Source organism: Strix aluco, chromosome 4, assembly GCF_031877795.1.
Source record: "Strix aluco isolate bStrAlu1 chromosome 4, bStrAlu1.hap1, whole genome shotgun sequence".
In the NCBI taxonomy this organism is placed as follows: Eukaryota; Metazoa; Chordata; class Aves; order Strigiformes; family Strigidae; genus Strix; species Strix aluco.
Window position 1 is genome coordinate 6,344,520 of NC_133934.1, and position 23,266 is coordinate 6,367,785.

At 42.0% G+C, this 23,266-nt stretch overlaps 1 protein-coding gene across 1 annotated transcript in view; it reads left to right on the forward strand.

Moving 5' to 3' along the window:
* Nucleotides 1-4,358: 4,358 nt before the first annotated feature.
* The window catches only part of EIF2AK3 (eukaryotic translation initiation factor 2 alpha kinase 3), a 44,406-nt gene continuing 25,498 nt past the window's right edge, over nt 4,359-23,266 (forward strand). The window contains exons 1-2 of the mRNA XM_074821836.1: nt 4,359-4,684; nt 11,259-11,388. Of these exons, the coding sequence (XP_074677937.1) occupies nt 4,422-4,684; nt 11,259-11,388 (393 nt within the window). The 5' untranslated portion in view covers nt 4,359-4,421. The remainder of the gene's footprint in view (nt 4,685-11,258; nt 11,389-23,266) is intronic.

Genomic DNA, 23,266 nt, shown 5'->3' on the forward strand with positions numbered 1-23,266 from the left:
CTCCAAGCCTGTCATGTCCCAGCAATTACATTCTTGCAACCTAATTTTTTACCCTGCAAACTTCAGTTCGGTGACATTTCTTCTGAGTAACACCTACTTCACTGCTCGTCTCCAGTTTAATCTGTTGGCTGAAGAATTGCTTGGTTTTATTCTGCTTGTGGAAAGACATCAGCAGGGGTGCTGGTACACTAATTACAATATATGCAGCTTTTTGATGGTCTGAATTTTCCTGAGAGAAAAGGCCGGCTATAAATGATAATTTTGCAGGGGACTACGTGTGGCCCTTGGTACAGGGCAGCCACGAGGTGGCATGCTGGGCTTTTGCTGCTGCGCCTCGCTGCTCTGAGAGCAAGTTATTCAAGAAAAGCAGGCAGATCTTTAGAGGAGTTATGTAAAACACCATTCCTGTTAACATCCATCCATCTATCCTGCAAGAACAGGCTTTGATTTCCACATAAATGGCTGGTCAGATTTGAAGTTATATTGTCATATGATTGAAATAGATCTCTTATGTCAGTCAGTCAAAACAGAATGGAGACTGTGAGTCATGCTTTGCAAAAAGCAGGAAGTTTGGTTTTGTTGGCACAAATTTTTAATGCAGAGAGAAAATTATATGGCTGTATTGCAGTGTTTGTCTCAGGGATTTGTGAATAACATTGTTCATGACTTAGAGAAATGTTTCCAAAAGAGAAAAGAGCTTTTACATTACAAGTGTTATTCCTTATGCCTCGGTGGTAAGGAATCTAGGAGGAGTCTAGAAGAAAACATGGACTGTCTCAAAAACTGTTAAGAGTAAGAGCCCCCCTAAAATAAAATTGGAAGACTGTTGATCTGGGGCAGGGGGTGGGAGGAGACACAAGAAAATGAGGTAATACTCATGGGTGTGATAGGGACACTTGCACAAGGCTGTTCTTGTTTTGCCTTAAGCATAATAAACCTTCAGGAACCAGCACAAAGGTAGAAGTGCAAGTCTACTTGTGAAGTATTTTGATATTTTATAAAACTTGCTGGGGTCTGTGGCCACTGCGTGTCTGTCTCTAAGCCCCTTGAATAACTAGTAGGACAAAAGACAAGTTACTGTAAAAAGCATGGCACAGAACTAGTTTTTCTGCACAGTCTATAAATATAATGGAGTTTAAAATGTAAATAAAATGTAAATATACTAGTTACCCTTCAACATGACTGTTCCAAACATCGCTATGCAAGAAGGATTAATTTAAATGGGAACAGGTGCAGGGGAGGGTTAGTGAGATGAACGGCAGAGCAGAGAGCCAAAAGTGTAAGGGAAGAATAAAAGCCTTTGGCTTGGTTTGCTTAGCAAAACAGAAGGAATTTGATTACTCTTTATAAACGTATGAACGGGTAGAGAAGAGAGAAGAGTTATCTAAATAAAGAAAATATTAGCACAAGACCATATGGGTACAATAATAAAATGTCATTTAAGTTACTAAAAATGACACGAGCCATTTGGCGTGCGGCACAAGGTAAACTCTGTCGGACTTTGTTATAATGAAGTAAGTAAAAAAAAACCAACAAAAACCTCTGGATTGCAATTCAGTGGTTGTCTGGGGAGGAGCGTTCATGGCCTGACTTTGCATACGTCTGGTGCTTTAAAAGAGCTGTATTTCCAACGCATCAGAAAATAACGAGTGCAAGCAGGAAGAAAAAATTAGGTAGAAGTTTAAAAATGACGATTACACGTTCTTTAAAAAGAGTTCACTGAGTGATCAAAGAGCCACAATTTTAAAATCAAGAGGGAAAATACATTGACAATCATGTTTTATTAGTGGACCGGAGAGAGTGATTAAAAATGAAAAATAAATAGCCAGAATGGGGAAAGCAGGAAATAAAAAAGTATTGGTATAAATGAGAAGTTATGAGAAGCAGAGTAGTTATTGGAAGTGAAGGACATCAAAGGAAATCCATAGCTGGCAAGGCTAAATCCCAGAAAACCCTAGTAAGGGTACAGGCCCATTACTAGATGGACATGATTAAAATGTCAATAACGATGCAGAAGTCTTCATTGAACATTTATGATCTATGTTTGTAAAGAAGCAGAAAGATATGTGTGTGGGTTACTTAACAGTGATGTGATAAATTTCAGTCCATTAGTAACCAACAGAGATCTTGTCTTCTAGGGATAACTGTGCCCCAGTAATGCTGAAACTCAAGGCTGCGGGGACCCCTCGTCTGTTGACATTCATCTTTAGTAAATCTTGATATACTAGGGCAACTCTGGAAAGCTAAAAAAGTGCCAGGTTGGTACCTGTCTTCAGAAAGGACAGTTGTATGATATGTAGTACATGCAGATGTAAGAACGGTTCCTGGCTAATTTCCAAAAAAAGTGGTACCAAAATCTGTGACTCGGATTAAAGAATTAGTAATGCCACTCAGAGGTCTAATAGAAATCTCATTTCATGCTTCAGGAAGACAACAAATAATTCAATTTCCTCTGGAGGTGTAATAAACTTTTTAAAGGATTCTTACTTAGAAACGCACAGTATTTTAATTAAAAAAAAACAGGGTAATAAAGCATCAGTTAAGAATATATTAAACACTGGCCACAGAGATTACTTTTTTTTAGAACTGGTTATAAATTATTACTGAATAAGGCTACTTCTAATGGGGTCTCTCCAGGATCATGTATGCTATACTACACATGTACGTAATCAATATTTTCATTAGTCATTGGGAAGTAAATACAAAATCACTCCTAATACAATTTGCAGATGACGTCAGTATCAGCAGGGTGGTACAATCAGGATGACAAGGGCCGTTGTTCAAAACATGGTACACTGGGGTCTGGATAAAGGGACTGCCTCGGAAGACAGCCAAGCGCAAAGCCACGCATATCAGGTATGCACATGTACACAGAGCAAGAAAAGCATCCTGTGGCCTCTGTAATGGCCTACAGTCAGCCTTTGCCCCTATGCAAAGGGTAGGCAGACCTTGGGATATGCTAGAGCCTTCTCTACCCCTGGATACAGATGAACACAGCACCCTGATCTCCGTATTCTGAAATGCAATGCTGAAAAAAACAGAGAAGGGGAGGGACAGAAAACTGTAATGTAAGGGCTGGAAGAGATGCCAAAGTTAAGAGTTTGTAACTAATTTGGTTTGTTACTAAGAAGATAAAGGTATGGCTTGATAAACTACATACCTACCTCTTCAGGGATGAATACTGACACAAAAAAGATTTGTGGTAGCAGCAGAAGTCATGGTATGATCCATCACAGGCCATAGGCACACAGGTGGTGTGGGCAAAGGCCAGCCTCGGTGATGGGAACTGAAGGAGCCACCCCTCCTGCTCCCCAGTGCCAAGGAGATAACTGTAACTGCTCGAAGGCGGCAAAAATGGCCCTTGAAGGGCACAAAGGTGTTAGCTGCTTGATAAAGGAAATCAAAATCTGTGAATACATGGAGGAAACTTGAGTTGAATGTACCACAAATGGCTTCCGAGGCTGCTGTGACACTTGGCCCGCACGCCAGGGCAGCCGTTCTTGGGCCCACCGGTCGCCATGTTGTGTCGCATATATCACACCGGGCCAGCCGAGCTCGCCCACGGGAGCCAGGCCCGCCGGGACAGCCATTAACCAGGGCGTGAGCTCCTGAGGGGACCAGTTGATCCCACCATGCCCTTTCCTGAAGGAGCCAAGGCGCTCAGCTGGAGAAGGTGCCTGAGGCAATATGAACCACCGGCCTCGGAGCGGGATGGCCGCTACGGGCCCCTCAGCGGCGCCGGCGTGTGCTGGTGTGGGAATAGGCGTGTCGGCGCCTCGCCCGCTCCCTCAGACCGTTCCCGCCCGACGAGTCCATTCCGCTCCGCAGGGGCCCTTTACCCGTCGCCCTGTCCACCCCCCCCCCCCCCCCGTCCCGCGCGGCGGGTGGTGCGCGCCGCTGGCCCCTCCCTGCCGACACGGAGGAACAGCCACGTCTCCAGCCCGGCGGGGGGCCGGCCGGGAAGGGGCGGGGCCGCGCCGCCCGGCGCTCCAGTCAGCAGCACGTGTGGCGCGCCGGTTCCGCCAATCCCAGAGCAGGTCGGTGAATCATGCGCTTGCGATTGGTCGGGACGGCGGTAGAGGGAGGGGAGAGAGCGGCGTGACTCCAATTGGCCCGGCGGCTCTGTTGACAAACACCGTTCCTTCCCGCCCCCGCCGCCGGCCGCGCCAATCAAGGGGAAGCGGCGCGGGGAGCGGCGTGGCGCCGGCCCAATGGGCTCCCTCTCCGCCGCGAAGGGGCGGGCGGCGGTGTCAGGGGCGGTTGCGCGCGGAGTGCCGGTACGTGGCGGGCGGGGTGGGGCGGGGCGCGGGGCGGCGCGGGGAGGGCTGCGGCGGGCGCCCATTCTGTGGCGGCGGCGTTGGCAGCGGCGGCAGCGTTCATGTCCTAACGGCTGGTGGCGGCGGGCGAGGCGGGGCCCCTCCATGCGGGGGCCGCGGTGCCGCAGCGCTCTGGCCGCCTTCACGTTGCTGGTGCTGTTGGGCGTGGCGGCGGGCGGCCCGGAGCCGTCGCCGAGCGATGCCGCGGCTGTGGAGGCCGCTTTCGGGTTGGGGGCGGCCGCCGCTCCCGCCGCTCTGCCGGCCGGTTCCGCTGACGTGACGGTGGAGGACGATGAGGCCGGTGTGGCCCCGGCGGCGCCCGGCGAGCAGGAGCCTGAGGAGAGCGAAGAGGCCCGGACCGGCGGCAGGTAGGCGGGGGGGGGGGGGGGGTGTCGGTGACCGGGGAGAGGGTCAATGCTCGGGCCTGGGGGGGGGGGGGGTCGGCTGTCCGGATGGGGAGTCAGTGCCTAGGGCTGCTGAGGAGGGTCGGCGTGTGGAGATGCTGGGGCGGGGAGGGGGGGGTTAGCGCCCGGTTTGGGGGTGTTTGGCGGGGGCCGGTATCCAGGGCGGGAGTCAGCGCCTCAGGGGACAAGGGGTCGGTGTCTTGGGGCGGGGAGCGGGGGCTGTGTCCAGGCTGGCATCAGCAACTGAGGTTGTTGGGAGAACTGGGCGGTGCGTGGGAAAGGAGCTGTAGAGTCCCGGGGGTCGTGCGTGGAGAAGGGGTCGTGCAGGAGTGGGCTTGGAGGGGTGCGCTGCAGGGAAAGAGCCCTTGGGGTTGGAGTGGGAAGAGGCGGGAGAGTTGGGCGGTAGGTTGTTCGTAGGGGGGAGCGGTGCGTTGGGAAGGGGGTGCGTGAAGAAGCGAGGGTGATACAGGCTAGTGCGTGGGGTTGGACTGTAGGGACACGCAGGGAAAAATCTGAAGGTGGGAGGAGAGGCGCAGGGCGAAGGGGTGGAAGAGGTGAAGGGGTCCGTGGTGGGGCTGGAAGTAGCGCTGCAATGATGGACAGAGGCAAGGGAGAGGCCGTGGCGGTATGGAAAGGGTGTTTCAGGACCCCATCGTTGCGAAGGGACTTGTTCCTTTCCATGGCTGTTAGTAAGAAGAAAGGGTGGCTTCATTCTTAGACAGATAAGCTGCCGGATGTCATGCTCTGTGACATCTGGCCAGTCTGCTTACCCTGGTAACACCAAGTCTCGATCCCTTCCTTGACTTGTTACGGGATGGCAGTGCAGTGCCTGCAGAAGGAGACCCAAAAGTGCTGCATCTGTAGTCTAAACTCTTCCTGACACCTGCAACTCACAGTTGTTCAAATCATCGTATCCCTTTCTGTCATCTTTTTCTTTTAAGGAAAATGCTGTTCGCTTGTTTACTCAATTGTCTGTTAAACACAGACACTGGTGTATGCTTGAAGGGAAGCCAAAACATGCAAGACAAACTGCCGAACAAGTTTCAGAATATAACATGGGGAAACAAGATGTTTAATAACCGCATGTGGCAAGAAGCTCTGGCAGAAGGAAGATTTTAATGAATGACTCAAGTGCAGAAATGTTACTGAGCTGTTTCCAGTCTGTTTCTGAATTGGCTGAGAAAGATGAGGTGATAAGCCACAGCCAGAGTTTAAAGGAAGAAGAACATGACTAAATGCCTACTCTATTTGAGAAGCTGTTCTAAAAATGAAAAGCCCCAAGCTTTTTGTTAGTATACCCAAGCATTCACTTAGAGCAAGAAACTGGCTGATAACTTGGCATCCAGTTTTCTTTGAGAAAAATCTATTCACCTATTAGCAACAGGATCATTCTTTTTTGTCTCAGTTTATCAAAATCCTACCTAGTTTATTACAATTATACTGTATTGAATTTTTAATAAGACCTTATTTTATTTAGCCCTGAAAATATTTAAAAATGAATTTTCTGCTTGACTAATAGAGCTAAGGACAATACACTAAAGATGTTCAATTTAGTAATTTAAGCCTGAGATTAAATGTAGCTGTTCTCTAATTGATTAGCATGTAGGAATAGATTTGCTGTCATCAAATAAAAATAGAATGGCTGCCTGGCCATAGTATTTGCTTGCATTTCTTTGTTTTTTTAATCTGTATTTCTGAGATCTCTACTCGCCTCAGCTAACTGTTCTTCAGCAATAAAATATCCGTGTAATATAATAGGTCAATATAATATGGAAAAAAAGCCCAACAAAACCCAAACCCCAACTGTTTTTGCTGTAGGCAAATGAATATAATCATCTTGGTTTTGAGGATTTTTTAATTTCCTAGAAGAAAATGTGAGGGTGAGTGAATTACTGTGCTCTTTACATGCAAACGTGCAGGTTTTGAAATTGGAATAGCTGTTTAGAGTTCAAGTTTGACTAACAGCTGTGTTTGCAGTGTCCCAAATAGCTTTTGAGGGTTGAGGGTATTAGGGTGGTTGTTTGGTTTCTCTTTTAACTGAAACAGGAATAGTGGTAAATGTTGTACCAAAATGATGGTAAGTTCTGCTTTGTTTTTCTAACATAAACAACTTATTTGAATAAATACAAACTTTTTGCGCAGTGAAAGGATGTAGAGCTAAATAAGCGTTCCTCTTCTACCCTGTTTACATCTTCCCTTGCAATCTTAGCCCTTCTGTTCATAGGTAAATCAGATACTGTCACTTCTGTAAAATAGAGCTGTGCTCAGTCCACCTGATCTCAGAAAGTGGGCTGTGTTCATGATGAGGTATAAAGAGTGGTTCTAAGGCCCAGCACTGGCCTTTTGTCAATGTATGTGAAAGTTTGTGGTAGATATTTTGCACCGTTTCGATGGGGAATATTATAACTGCACTTCAGTAACGAGCTCATATCTGTGAGCGAGAGAGAATAGGAAATAGTAAGAAAACTATTTCATTTAACTGTAGGGGCTGTCTGTAGGTGGTTGGGGTGGAGGAAGTACATCCAGATGTGTTTTCATATTGACAAAGTGCAAATAAAATCTGACTATATAGTATTAGCTTAGTCTCTGCCAGCTGCTGTGATAACAGATATTTTCGTTTGTACTGGCCTCTTGCTTTAGCCCTGCTGACCATCTGCAAGGGCCCAGAAGGGCTTTTCTTCTCCTCCATCACTTGGTTCATAATGTATTCTGGAACAGCAGCTAGAGGCAAGGTGAAGTATGTAGGTGTCTTCATTTTACTGATGTTCATTTTTCAGGTGCCTGGTTGATGGATCTTGGGATTTAAGTAATTGCCTGGTTTGGAGTGATTCCTTTCTGTATCTTTTTTTGTCCAGGCTTGTGGAGACTACTGCAATTCTGATTTTGTGTTGGTGGTTTTTTTTCCTTCCCTATTATCTGTGTGATGTGATTCACTCCCCAGTGTAATCCATGATTTACTTTCAACAAATATCTTGCCGTTTCAGGAATTTGCAGCCTTGATGCTGCATCTTCCTCACTTCCTTGGCATTATAGTTGTGACTTTTGACCTTTTTACCTTTGCCCTTAAGTTGGGTAGTATTTTGTGTTTTCTGTGGGATGGTATGCAGAATTGAGGTCTAGTTTGGTAGTGTTCTTAGAAAACTTGTATGTTGTTGGAAGCTGTCTTCTTTGATCAAGGTAGTCTTTAAGCTTTACCTAGTCAGGAGGTGATGTTGATAAAGCCAGTGATGAGGTACTGTTTTGCAGAGAATAACAGAGTTTATCAGGCTTAACTGAAATAGAAGCTAACATGGGAATTTCTTTTCCTTGCAACTTGTCAATTAGGTGTCCCAAAGATGCATCCACAATATCATGATTTCAGATTAATGTAATAGAATTGCAGGTACAGTCCTAACCTTCAGCCAGCAAAGAGATGGCTAAAAGGATGTCTATTGTTTAATCATGGCTGTATTCTACTGGTGTTTGTAAGAATTTGCTGTAAGAATTGGTCATAATACACTACAGTAATCTTACAGCACTGTGGGATGACAAAAAGCAAGTTGCCTGCCTGTTTTTCAGCACTGAAATAATTCCTTGAAGTAGTTCCCTAAACTGCTTTTTCAGAATGTGTTAATCTAGTGCTTGATTAGACTACCTGAAAAATGGGAAGATCTCTTGTCACCACTTCACCCTCTCAGTATGCAAAGCTGCAGGCAGTGGAATCTCACAGAGAAAGGGGGAAAACCTGTAAAAAGAAAAATCTGAGAGTGAGAAAGTATAACACTAGCATGGGTCTAGGGCACATGTAGACAAACTGCAGATCTTATGCCAATTAGAATTCAAGTGACAGGCTTTTAACTCACTGGAGTCGGTCAGAGATGGGGAGAACAGGTATTACAATTTTAATGTATAGAAAAATAGAGTAAGTAATGAAGTATTTTATTACAAGAGTAAGGATTTTTAGCAGATTTTTTTTCTGACATGCAGGGTTATTGTTAAAGAGCAAGATGGAGATGGGACCAGAAACATGACTGTTTAGTTCAAAATTAGTCACTCATTGAAAAAGGAGAAAGAAATGAACGCTTTTCTTGCACCTATTCTGTTCTGAAGGTAGCCACATGCAAGATTTAGGTATAGCCAAGCCAGTCCTGTTCCTCAGGACTGTCTCAAAGAAGTGTTTACTCAGTCGGTGGAGTTTGTGAAACAAAGTCCATTATAGAGCTGGTGGGCAAGGGGACTAATAAAAGTACTATTGCACCCAAGAAAAGTCAGGATTTTTAGGGTATGCAGAAGCAATTGGTTAAACCAGTTTCTCAAAGTGTGTGCTGTTAGTACAAAGGTTTCCTCTAAAGGCACGAATATTTCCACCCCCCCACTTTCCTAATCAGCTGAAGTGTGGTTACACCGTGGTTTGGGTGACCAGAACTCATGATGCAGGTACAGATTCCAAAACTGCTGTCTTGGGTGGCGGTGGTGAGGCTTAAATAATGACATAATTCTTGAGGAAGGTTGAGGTTTGCGTCTGGTGGGAAAAGATAATATGGAAAGGTAAGATACAGAGGCATAAAATATTTGTTACTTGAGGGAGAGTCAAGCAGGAAGAATTACAAAAACAATGGGAGTAGATGGGAAGGAAACATTTCACAGTGCAAATTTAGGATTTTTCTTCTCTACACGGTTACTGCCAAACTTCCCTCTCTTCTGGTTACATTTCTACCTCTTTTATAACCTAGTTGTCAGCTGTATCAGCATAAAATTTAAGTAGACCCACTTGGAATAATATTTTTATGCAATGCTAGAGGGCTTCAGATAAATTGTTTTACCATAAAGCAAACAGTTTAGTGTGCAAGCCCTTGTTACAGTGCTTGAGAATAGTCAGTCTCCTGCAACCCAGTTTATTATTAACCTAGTCTTGATTTCTGTACAGTTGGAATAATTGTATGTACTCAGCTTATAAAAACTCATGTATTATACTGTTCAAATATTTGCACAATTGGTATTTTTCTAACAGTTTCTTAAACTAAGCTTTTGAAGGCATGTGATGCTTGGCCACATTCAGAAGTAGGAGCTGATATGTTATTTTTGGTACCGGTTAAAGACGTATTTAATTTTCTATTTATTAACAATACAGTGCTATAGTACAACATAAGGTCTTATAAAATGTGTGGGTTACTTTTACATGTAAGACTGCAGTGTTTTACATTACCTTTGTTATAGGTGATGTAATAAGCTGCTATCCTTGAACATGTTTTAAGATCATGATTTTCGTTTTTCCCTCTTTAAAAAAAAAAAAAGATAGCCACCATCATTTCCTCTCTAAAGTTCATCTTACTACCCTGGTAGTAACTTTGGACAAGTGAATACATTTGACTTCAGTTCTACACAATAATTTAGTGTCCCTTACTGTTTAAAGTAATGATTCATATACATGTCTGTCTGTGCATTACTTCCCACTGCTCTTTCACCCCCATGCAAAAATAGTTAATCTACCCATCAGGTTTATTTGCACAGTTCCTTATTCTCATTGAAACCAATGTCTATAAAGGTCCTTCTGGGTCACTAGATCCAGCCTCCCCCCCCCCCTCCCCCTCCCCAGTGCAAGCAGTTTGTAGTGATCAAGCTCTACCCTCACAGCCTTTGAAGATTGGTGAGCCTGCTGCAAGCCAAAACTGCCAACACATCCCAGCTTTTTCAGGTCAGAGTGGAACAATCTTCAAGGCAAAAAAAGCCCTTCAAAAATGCCTTGTCAGTGTTTTGTCTCTGTGTTGTTTAGTTTTTTGGTTTGGGTTTTTTTGGCTTGTTTTATTTTATTTTAATGCTTGAATGCTAGCCCAACCAGAAATACTTATTCTAATTGTACTGCTGTGTAAGAAACAAGATGTACTAAAATTGATGAGCTGCAGGCACTGTAGAAAACAACGGCTAGCCTGCCGTTACCATGTATCCCCAGACAGATAGGCTACTTAAAGCCTAAGCTGTGTAAGACTGTTTGCTTGCTTTGTTGTCTGCAGATGTTGGAGGTTGTTTCTAGTGTCCTGTGTATGCCTCAAGTGAGACTTTGTTTATTCTAAGACTTGTTAAATCTCCAGGATTTCGATGTTTCATCCGGAGGGATTGAAAACTTAGTTGTGACTTAATGTTTTCTTATGTACTGATTTGCTGGGTTAATAGTTTCAGGTTTAGGTTGTTTTGAAAGGACATTTTAAAGATCAGTGTGGAAGGGACTGGAAAAAAGAGGATCTATACTGTTCATATAAATATCTCAAAAGAAGATGATCTCATTCCATGTGTTAACACCTGCACAGGGGAGCAAAAAGTCAACTACCTTCACCTGAAACTGAACTCTGAAAGTGTCTTATAGTTTATGACATGAGGCCAGAAACTTCAACTTTTCTACTCTCTTGTTGGTCTAGGTAGAGCTACCAAGTTAAATTGCTGGTTTGCAGAATATATAGACTTAACTTTAAAGTTGGAATTGCACTCTATTAAATACAGAAAGCAGCTAATAGATAAACTCTGTGTGGCTGTAGTTTTGACCGTGAATGCTTCCAACTTGCAGATCTCTAGTGATTATCAGCACTTTGGATGGACGAATTGCTGCACTGGATCCAGAAAACAGTGGGAGAAAACAGTGGGATCTGGATGTGGGATCAGGTTCTCTTGTGTCATCCAGTCTCAGTAAACCAGAGGTAAGGCTCAATCTCTTTCCTGACTAAATATTTAAAAACAGAGCTTTGTGTAACACAATGAATGAAACTTCCTCCATTTTTGACAGATGTTGAATAACACAGCAAACTTAGTAGGGATAAAGTTTGGTAGCTATTCTCAAACTTTTTTTTGGAGTGCTTACATCATGTTGCCATTTCAAACTAGAATGTGTCAGCATTTTAGTCTTGTGATTGACGTATGCGATAACTATCAAACTAGATGATGTAACTGAGTTTGGGAATTGTATGTAATGCTGATTGGAAACAAGTTACTTGTAATTTGAAGCAAATTAAAGGTTCATCTGCTTTGTATTACTACAGTATGTTTTGGCAAGTACTGGCTTTTTTTTTCCCTCGAGAAAAGCAAAAGTCCTTGTGACTTAACAAATGAACAAAGGATTTTTTTTTTTATACTAGATAAGCAGGCTGCCTGTGGAATAGGACGTGTTAGCAGTGAAACAGTGCTGAAGGTCACCCTGAAGTACTGAGTGGTAAAGGGTTGCATCGCTTCTTGCTGATGAACTGTAAGAAGGAAATCTGAAGTTAAATTTCTTGTTTGGCGCTATTTCCACCATCACTTTGAATAAACTTAGGCTAGAAATCAAAAGGAAATTTTTTGCTTTTTTTTCTGGAAGTGAGATCCATGAGTCATTGTCTCCTAGAATTAGGAGGAATAAATATACCAACTAAGAGGTAGTTTGTGGTGATGACAAAGTGCACGGTCCTTCACTGTTGTGGATGGTTGGATTTGATGGCCAGTCCTATATCATGTTTTTGCATGATGAGCATTAGAGAATGAAAGTTGAATTCAGGTTTGAGCTTCTTGCTTGTGGTTCTTTGTTGCTGTCTGTTTACATGACCCCTGTTTTGGTATAAAGAAGTCTAAGGAAAGACTTGGTCTGTTGCTTTAGTAGTGTAAGCATGAGAGCTAGTAATAAGTATCTCAGATTGCAAAAGTAATGTGAAGGTTAACTCATGTTCTTTTGTTTCTTAGAGATAATTTTATTTACGGATGTAATTTTTTGAGACTTGTTCAGATGTATTTTTATGCTTAAGAAAAAACACTGTAGAAAAGAAGACCTTTCCCCCAAGAAATATGTTGTAGAGCAGAATTGAAAAGAATACAAAAACTGAAAAGAGAACTGTAAAGAGGAAGGTGTCAGTTATAAACTGTGGTCTTTCACACATGCCTTCAGTACTAGATACTTAAAATACTGATCTCTTACCTGTTGCTGCAAATAGTTTCTAATGACCACAGCGAAAATAGAACCACCGGCTATAAAACACATTTGAAATCTGTGCAAATAAAAGCTTGATTTTTCACTACAAATTAAGACATGAGTCCATGTTTTTAAAGATTTCCTGGATGCAAGCATTTAATACTATAGAAGTATTTTTGCAAATCTAGATTTTATCACTCAACTGGTCTGTGCAGAGTTTTTATCCTTTTCTGATGTGGTATAATTGTAGAAACCAAAGGTTGGTGCTTATACAACAAAAAGTGTAGCTTGTCCGTGCAATATTTAGTTCCCTTTTGTGGCTACAAGTTAGGTTGTGGGAGTCATAAAAATACACTTTTTAAAAGCGTTTATTATGCATATAGAAAGTTTTCAGATAGGCTTTCAAGTCGTTTCATTTCTACAACTGTGGCCAAAGACACTGATGGATTTTGACAGTTAAGATGCAGAGCCTATGAGAGAACTAATTTTGGAAGTAAAACTTCATTCTGGCCTTTTAGAAGCTGTTAAGTGTTATGAATAAAGGCCTTTTTAGACTTACTGTCATGTAAACAAATGCTGTTAATACAGAATTTAACAAGAAACAGAATCGATGAATGCTCCAAATAAGCTACACTTAAGCATTTAAATATTTATTTTTAAACATTTACATATTTAAATGTTTAAAATAAATATTTAAATGTTTAATCTGCTGTCGGTATCAGCTGAAAGACTGCAGTGAATCTAGACATTACTAGAGTGAGTAATTGGCCTCATTAAAATTGTTGGGACAATTGTGTTTGGGTCAAAAAATTCATGAAAGTCTCGGAGTCTGTCATCTCCCCACTCTACAGTATTTCCTCTCTGATTTGGTCATGTGTCATGTTATGTTTTACTCTCTCAAACTAACTATTGAGGCTTTTTTCTTCCTCTTCCAACATTTTTGAGGTAAAAAAGGTCTCTGTGCTTGCAACCACAATGTTATCTTCATCATAAAATGGTATCATTATGTAAGCTGTTAATTACATCTTCTTGCAAGAAATGGCAGATGAGAAACTCTTTTTGCATTACACCTGCAGTGTTAAAGATTTGTGTTCTTTTCAGAGTGAGGAAAGTGTATACTGCTGTCTTAATTGTTTTGATGAGGTTTTTTTTAACTATCTTGGGTGAGAGTGCAGTGAACTGTAGTTCCAGGTCCTGGTGTGAAAGCATCAATTTAATTTCCAAGTGCCTTTTAAGAAAAGACATTAGATCTTCAAACTTTCAGTGTTTAATAGAACTGTAGTTACTTCCTTTGCCTAACTGTGAAATGTCAGCTTGGCTGTCTGGAGCTCTTGTTAATGAGGAAAGTGAGGTAGTAAAATTTCAAATGTTCCAGCAGCTCTGTCAAACACTTCAGATCTTGAAACTACTGCTTAAGACACTGACAAGTGAGATGTTCATCATTTGTCATGTGAACAGATCAATTAGAAAGGAAAGGCTGCTGAACTACTAATTGTGTGTCTGAGTAACTAAAACGGTAAAATTAATTCCTTGGCTTTAAGCTCCAACATAAACAATCATGGTCAGGGTGCCAGTGCTGAAAAGGTATGACTCTGCACTTCAGTCTTGTGCATAAGAATTTAAAAACTTTGTTTCCCTATCCATTGTGTTAAAATGAGAAGCCCTTCTCTATAAAAGCTGTATGTTTACAACTCCAAGATTTCTTGTTACTTGCACACAAAGATTGCCTGTTGAAGTTCAGGGTTAAGTCATTGAATCTCAACTTTTCTAAAAGGAAGCTTACTTTAATGAAAACACTTTCATTTACTCTTTAAAATTTAGCTTTGTAATGAATACATCATCTGTACTTAGACAGAAGAGAATACGTTTAGGAGAATCAGCCTGTTAAAATAATGATGCTTAATCATAGTGAAAATAGAAAACTGCTTCTCGTGCACTGGAAATGGTTCATAGCACATCGTTATGAGACTAGTTGTTTACTAATGAAGGTGATGTGTTCTCTTACCTGCATAGCTTTATATAAATTACTTAATGGGCCTCTGTCTCTTTTATGAGGATCTATTATATGAAAGAAATGAAAGTGTGAAGTTACCTGTACATTAAAATGACTGGCCAGTGGTGTCTAGCATGACTGATGGGACAGTGTGACTGATGGGACAGTGTGAGTCTGGAGAAGAGACAGGAAAAAAGCCTACTGTGGGCTGGATAAATGGTATAGATACTCCTGTGAAAAAGCTGGTAGCTGATATTTGATGAGAAAGGGAAGAGTAAGTGGGGTACCTGGTGGTGATGAGAGTAACAGCCTAAAAATATGTTCACGACTGATGTGATTTTTCTTTGCACAGTCAGGAACACTGCAGGGAGCTCAGCCTGACAGGGCAGCTCCAGTCATAGTAGTTTCAGTGCTCTGGGCAGAGGCTACACTGGGATGTACTTGATAAAAGTAACTGCATTGACTCATGATTTGGCTGTTACAGATTAATCCCTAAGTAAGCATCTTATTTCCTTATTTGAGAGATTGGGGATCATGGGACAAAATGAGTTTCAGTCCACAGGGTGACATTTATAGCAGTCATAGTAAACATACCACTGTATCCTGGAAAAATGAAATAATTGGGTTATGTCATGTCAAAAAATCTGTCAATGTTCTTATCCCTCTGAAGGCTCTTGGTATCCTTGAATTGCATTGTGTATATATTAAATTCTTGCCATTTTTTGTGATAGCCACATAAAATAAACTTTTCTACAAACTTAGACATCTGTCTTTCTTGGACATAAGTGTCATGCTTTTGTGGAATAGTCCTCCAGAGAAATGTGGAGATGCAAAGAAGTTTTATACTGAAGTCAGCTGAAAACTAACTGCTTTTTAGGCAAAGTGAACCCACAGATATCTTTAGCAGATTGTTCCTTTTTTGCCCTTCAGAGAGGGCAGACTGACACTTAGAGCAGTGAGTTAGGGAAGGATTTTGAAATGTCCAAAACTCCTCTAGTGACAGGATTTAATGTACAGCATTGAATGTATCTTTCTTCTTTTTTCCTTCCCTTTATCAGCATCATAACAGTTTCAAATTTTCAGTGCTTTGATTCCCCAAAAGAAATACTAAGTTTGGCTGTGAAGTGTCCAGGCATGTGGGAATCACTTTAAGGTATTGACTGCCTGTTACTTTCCTGCACATTGGATAAGGCAAACTCTGTACCCAGTCAAGCCAGAGAAGAGCCAGAAGCTTTGGGACAGGGGAAGAAATTCAGTAACCTTCATCCTTGGGCCTTTTACACTTTGGTGCAGAAGAAATTGCAAAACCCACACTGAAGCGGGTCAGGGCAAGACAAGAGGTCAAAACGCCCTCTGAGGGGCTTGAATAGCGATTTCTGGATTCTTTTATGTGCCCTCCCAGAGGTTAGGGGAGGGTAAATAATTTAATAGTCTCTTTGAAGGAGGAATCTTGTGACATCAGTTTTAGGAAAGTCACACCCACCACTTAGGGCACCCCTGCAGCAGCATTTTATTAGCCTGAATAAAAATGAGGTTTTTGTTTGGTCCACAGCTTTCTACTTTAGATAGTTTTCAGTTAAGTCACTGCCTGTAAATATCATCCAATGAAAAGCTGAGATATGTTTGTTTTGAGCTTGGGTGGGGAATGCTTAAGACTTGTCAGTCAGACTTGTTTGAATACTTTAACTTAGAAGGTTATTATAGCAGCTGTTCAATGCAGTGCTGAATATTATGCATTTCTATTAAACCTGTAAAAATCTGTTCTGACTCTGCAAACAATCACTGGACAAAACAATAAGGAGATTAATTTCAAACTACACAAACATTCTAAGAAAATGGCTTTCTGGATTCTGCTAAAAAATGAATGGTGCTGTCTAGCTCCCTAGCGTTAACTTTTAATGTATTTGTGCATCTTAAAACATCTGGCATGGGACACATCAGCAACACACGCAATCCTTCCTGCTTAGCACTTGGAAGGGTCTTTGTGCCCCATACAGGCTGCTTGCAGGAGCAAATGCTGTGCAGCAGGATCAGATTTCCATATACAATAACAACTTGGTTCTCTTAAGCTTTAAAGTGTGTGCAAAACTTCCTAAGGCAAAGTTTTACTCCAGAAAATGAAGAATAAAATTTTAAAAATTTCTACTAATGCTTTAAAGTTACTTTCCATCTGATGTGACCAGACGTGGACCCCCAAATTGCTGTAAATCAATGGACTTGTTATTGAGGTGACTAATCTGGGGAAAATCTGTTTCCTTGCAGATGAAGGTGGTATGATTTTAGTTGTCTGGAGGAGTATACTAGTAGAGTTCTTTGTGTCCTGTAGCTGATCCTTATTTTTGTGTGCTACCAAGACAGATTTAGGGCCATCTGATGCTCTGAAAGCTGAGGTATCATTCCTGTAGAGGAAGACTGGGACATTATCCAGTTCTTCATCGTACAGGTTTTCTATGATAGAAATGGAATTAAACTGTACTGAATGAAATACAAGATGTGGGTATTGATAACAACAATTTTGTTGGAGGTGACCAGTTTAAAACTGAGAATGCTGTGTACTAAGAGATCCCACAGCTGGTTATCAGCTGCCATCTCGATTCCTCTGCAGGGAAAGGAAATGTGATCCTGTGCTGCCTGCGGGTAGAGAGAGATATTAGTGTCTTAAATGGTCCTGGAAAAGCTCATAATGAATAAGAAGTGAGTGTCCAGAATTGTACTTCAAAGGAAGATAAATTCTAATTGCAATTGAGGCAGAGAAGGCTTATTAGGGCTATCAAGGGGAGTGGAGCCTGTGTTTTGCAAGAAGATAATAGATGTGACTGCTTTTAACTACATAGATGTATTATGATTCCTGATGGCACAAGCAGTTCTTTTCACTTCTGTTGCTGGAAATATGCATGGTGTGCATGGCCATAAAGATGTGACAGGCTTGGGAAACTTGCTGGAGAGATCTGTGGATTTCTGAGTATAGATCTTTGCTGCTTTCTTGGTGAAACAAAAATATATAATAATTCTCCTGAAAACAAACTTCTAATGATGTTTAGTAAACAAAAAGTCATTGGCAAAAGACTGATTGTTTTAAAATCTTTGGATAGCTAGAAGTTGTGCTTTTCTAGGCAATGCAACCAAACTTTTTACTGTGAAGTGGCAAACCTGTGAAGGAGGGGAATTGCAGAAGGATGCCTGAGCTCTGTTAGTGGTCAGTATGACACAGCATCATGATTTTTTGTTGAGATGACAAGTAGGGCTATTGCTTAGACAAGTGGTCTTATGTATTTATCAAAACTGCCCATCTTCAAAGACAGTCATCTTAGTTCAATGTCTTGTTCAATTAAGAAAACAAGAGACTTCCTATAACTGCACTTCATGGCTTTCTTGCTGACACTTGATGTAGTTATCACCAATAAAGTGCTGACATGTGTCCTCTCGCTTGTACTGTAAGGATGTTTGGGAGGATGACAGCTTCTGTTACGAGACACGTGGGAAGCTACAGAACGAGATCCTGTGGTTTGTATGATATCAGAGCTCTCCCCAGTCCTCACAAGTGATGCTCTGCCTCAAACAAAGCCAGGAAAGTTTCTCAGAGTCACTCTGGGCTAATGTTTATGACCAGCTGCCATCTGTCATGCTCACAGACATGGTCCAAATGCTGCAAATCTTGGAAGGGACATTTACTATCAGCTCACTGTCTCTGTTTAGTTATCTTCATAGTAGCTTGTAATTTAATTACGTACGGTACACTACATGTTTTGTATTAGCTGTTAGCAGTTCTAGTGTTTTCAGATATTAAAATGAATCAACTCTACTAATGCCTGGACAAATACCTGTTTCAGCACAGGGAATGGATAACTTAGATATTTGGAGCTCAGCTGCCCAATACACAACAAAGTTATTTACTCTGCCCTAAAGCCTTTTCGAACTTTCAGCCTATATCTTCATCTGTAAAAGAAAGTGCCTGTTTCAAGTGTTAAGCATTTTAAACCGTTTAACAAATCATTCCTCTAGCAGCACAGCCGTTGACATCTCATTTCCGAATTTCTTCTGGACTTTGGCCTCCATATGCAGGTAACTATTAATCTTTGTCAGAGTCACTGCACTCTACTTTCTTTGCACCCCTGAAAGGGGAGACTGCATGTGCCATGTTTTGTTCCCCTCCTGTATGGGGCTCTCTTTTCCCATAGGAGTTACTGTGTGACTTAATTAAGACACACTTAACTCTGTGTCCTTATTTAAAAAAAAAAAAATCCTGTCAAGGCAGGGCCAGGGAAAGAAACACACAAGGTCCAAGAGAAATCAGCTTAAATGCTGGACCCCCAAAGTGACATGGGCTTCTGCTATTGCCCATTCTCCCTGTCTCTGAAGAGAAGCATTTTACTTATCTCCCAGGTGGTGCTGTGGGAGAGCTTTGGGGAGGTGGAGGTGGTGGTGGACTTAAAACATCGTCTTAAAACTTCCCAATACTAGAACAGTACCAATTTTGACGTGGTGGCTAATGAGTCCCTGTATAGGGCCTGTTTCCGTAAAAGGCAAGGTTTTGGGTAATTTTCATTTTCTTCACTAATCTTCTCCCTTATGTGCTATTAGTTTTAAGGAGCTCAATGATGGGCTCTGTAGCAGCAGCTCTGGTTTGTCTCAGAAAGGACTGCTCTTAAGTTCCAGAAGACTGTTGCAGTCTTTTCTTATTAATAAAACTTGCCATGTTAAAGAGGGGGATGGAATAATGTCAAAATAAAGTCTTTCTTAAAGCACTGTGGGGTTTTTTTATTATTATTAAGGAGAACAGTTTTTAAAAGTCTGTTACCATGGCAGCAGAGCAGGCTGGCATCTCTGTAGTCAAAACCCCAAGTCTTGTTTGACTATGATTAAAGTAACAGTGGTATTTTAGTTTGCTAGTCTTCAGAAGAAGGGTCTGTTTGATTGCACAGCAAACAGTACTGGGGACCTGATCTCTTTTGAAGCTGGGGCTGTCTAGTTAACACACTGCACTTCCTCCATTTCCCTGCATGGCTGCTCAATGGAGGGCAGAGGACAGAGTAGGACTAATTCTTCTAATGGCAAACTCAAGCCGAACAAGATACTGTGCCCCTGACACTGAAAAGGAGAGAATAATTCTCAAGATACTGTGCTGCTGTCGTCTGTTGCTTTTTACACTGTTTGTGTAAAATGCAGTTTGACCAGCACCCTGGTAGCTTATACCTGATCAGATTTTAAGATCTGAAGCATAGAATCATGACAGACATACCCACTATAGTCATTTATTAAAGGTGTTGAAAGGACACTGCAGGTGTTGATTTGAAGAGAGAGAAAAAAGGAGTTTTCAAACAAGTTCTCTAGTACTCATCCAGGCAGAGGATTACAACATCACTTCATGCGCTCATCATACACAAAATACAGGACCACAAAAGTTATGCTATGACTTGGCCCAGGCTTTTCTAACCAGTGAAAAATGAAACTACTAGCTTGTGGGGCATGGTGGAGGGAGAAGAAAGACCAAAATAGATGTAAACTACTGTCATAAGGAACTTAATGTGGGCAGAAGCAGGGGGCCAGGTTTGGTCACTTGACTGATCCTGTGAACTGTTACTGGGTGAGCCATACAGCCTGATGGTAAAAATCATCCTGAAGTCTGAGAAACATCTACACTCACTGTTGCTGTGCAGAGCTGGTGTGCCCTTCTGGTGTGTCACACCCCAGCTGAGGTGAAACCTATTTTCATGGCTTCTCTGATGTGCCGCTCTGGCATGGGCTGGCTCTTACCTCTTCAGAGGAGGAAGGCCACATAATCCTGCCGCCATAAACTGCTTCATAAAATACTGATTTCATCAGATGTTGAAGAGCAGCCTTTCTCACGCTCCTGGTCTTGAAGACACTCCCGGCACATAACACGTGTTAACAGAAGCAGGAGGTAGTCAGGAACAGGTATGCATTTAGTAAACAAGTGTAGTGCTGAGATCAGAAGTAACCGCACTCCCAAGGAGGAAAGTTTTTTTTTCTAGACAAAACAACCACCTGTGTATTGATATTTCCTGCTTCAGCTTCCTCATTGCCCTTGAACATGTCTCAGAATTTTACTGATGTAAATCATGGACTCCCCTTTGCAGTCAATTTTTGTCTTCCTTGGCTGGTTGAACAGCACTGTATTCTGAAGAATACTTTGCTCTTTTACCAGTGCTTTAGGCAGTGGAATAGCTTAACAGCCTTTGTTTTTCAAAAGATTGTACTAGTGCCTGGGTCTTTGTTCTCTTCCTAAGGAAGTGGTGATGTTGTGGGCCTTGCAGGAAGTTTGAAGAAAAACGTCTCCTTAGATTCTAGTTGGCCCTTTCATCCCAGTGTACTCCTGTTTGATCAGGGTTTGCCTGTTAGTAATAGTACACCGTCATCCTTGTAGTACCCCGTACTTCAGGATTTCTGCAGGTAGCTGAAGGGAAAACAGATGAATCAACGTCCTGAAATCCAAGCTGAAGAGGAGAAATAACCTCTTATGTTGGAAAGAAGTCATAAACCACTGCTTCTGTGCAGATACTTCCCTACGTGCATATCAAAAAAGGGCAGACGATAAATCAGTTCCAGACCAACCTGAGCTTGGGACATCTCAAGACCTTGCCCTGTGTGTGTGTGTATATATATATGTATCTTTCACCTGAAAAAATCTGTAAACATTTGTAGTAGGAATACCTGTATTACTGTATGCCTATGATTTTTTTTTTTTTTTAATGTGGAACATACAATAATTGCTTTCTCTTTCCCAGGTTTGTTTGTGCAGACTCTTGTTTTCTACTCTTTAGAGTGAAGCTGCCATTTATGTCTTTTAATATGTTGCCTAGATTAATTTTAAAGGGGCTTAAAAGACATAGTTCTCACTGAGAAGTAGCTTTCCTAAGAACATGCCTGATGATGGCTTTGATCCTATTGTAGAGATAATCATAGAGGAAAAAAAATTGGCACCCTTATCATTTAAGATTATATAGGTTAGTCTTAGTTAATTAGTAATTGGAATGAAGCTCTCACAGTTTATTGTAAGAGTAGAGTTTGAAAACCACAAGCTGAAGTGTTAGAAAAACAGAAAGACATAACACTTCCTGTTCTAAGGAGAAGATTTCACCTGTGTTTAGTTATTTTCTTGGAGTTATTGGAAAGTCCAGCCCATCTGAAAACGATAATATTGACTGTCATGGCACCAGACTTGTCTCAGATGTGCCTGCATGTGAGCAGGCTTGATTTTTGCCTCATGTGATAAACAGTGTTAGGCATGGGAAATGAATGTCACGCTTACTGTTAAACAGCTCATGGAAGCTTTAGTACTTCAGCTTGTTTTGATCTCTGTTTACAAAATTTTTTTTTCTTTCTTTTTTCCACTGCTGTAAATCAGCAGCTTTCTTCCTGCACCGATCAACCTGCTGTGGAACCTCGCGTGAGGTGCCCTCCTTTCCAGTAAAGAGTCTAGACAGCAAATTCCCTGGTAGCGTATGCCATTTAGGATCGTTATGCCTTTTTGCTTTTTTGTGAAGGCTTTTTAGAAACTGCATTACCTCACCCGTCGGCCTGGAGATTGAGCAGCCAGCGCCGCTGATAGGGCTGCGGCACCCTGCGCCGAGCCAATGGAGAACTTCAGCTTCAAACTCTTAATGAGCAAAAGAGCAGCGTCTCATTTAGGGCTCGATAGTTAATGTGGGGGTTTTTTTAAGTGTTACTTCTGAAAGACAAGCCACTTAACAATTATGTGCCATATTGCTGACCAGTGAAGCTGAACAAATAGCTATTTACATTGACAGATCAGAGGAATGTGTAAGTGCATCGTGGTAACCTACATTTTCTGTGCCAAGAGATTTGCAGCTGACTGCCTGGGTGACTCACTCCTTGGATTAGGAGATGAGGTAATGCTTTTGAGATACAGGGTGATGTCATTCCTTTACCTGAGCTGCATGCCGATGCTAGTTGCTAGTACTTTCAAGGAAAGTCCCTTTGCTGCTTCTGATGTACTAGAGAATGAGCTTCATAACTCGGATAGGAGTTGTTATTATTAATGTCATTCTAAAGCTTCTGGCTAAACTGCTCTTTTAAAAGATGTCAGCACAAGTGGCCACAAATGCCTTTTGTTACGTATGTGGGCACCCGCAAGTTTGCACATTTGCATACCTGCCCCATTCTTCAAATAAAGCTGTTCTAGTAAAAGACCACCTTTGGTGGTAATCAGGTGCAGTCCCTTGTCAGCACTATGTCATGTAATCCCATTTATAGATAGATTCACCTTAAGGTGATTTTTTTTTTTTCCCCCTCTGTTCTGTTTCTATTGTGAAATACCACATTTGTGGTGGTTAGTAACCCAAATGTTTAGCTTACATTTACGGTCAGTTTAACCCCATCTGCTCGTACGCTGGCATTGTCCTTCAGTGCAGTAGCTCTTTTTGCTGCCTGTGCTCCCTTTCACCAACAGCCATTGAGTCTTTTTTTCAGCCTTTCTTTCCCAATGTCACACAGGACAGGCTGTTCCCGTAGGCACCCTCAAGGTTGGGAGCACAAGCAGGCGATCAGCAGAGCTGACCGAAACGGTCTCATCTATCCTCCGCAGCTTATGGGGACCAAGGTTGTAACAGATGAGCAGGCAGTGCCCCACTGTTGGGGTATTTTTGGAGGCATACAAGCCATGACC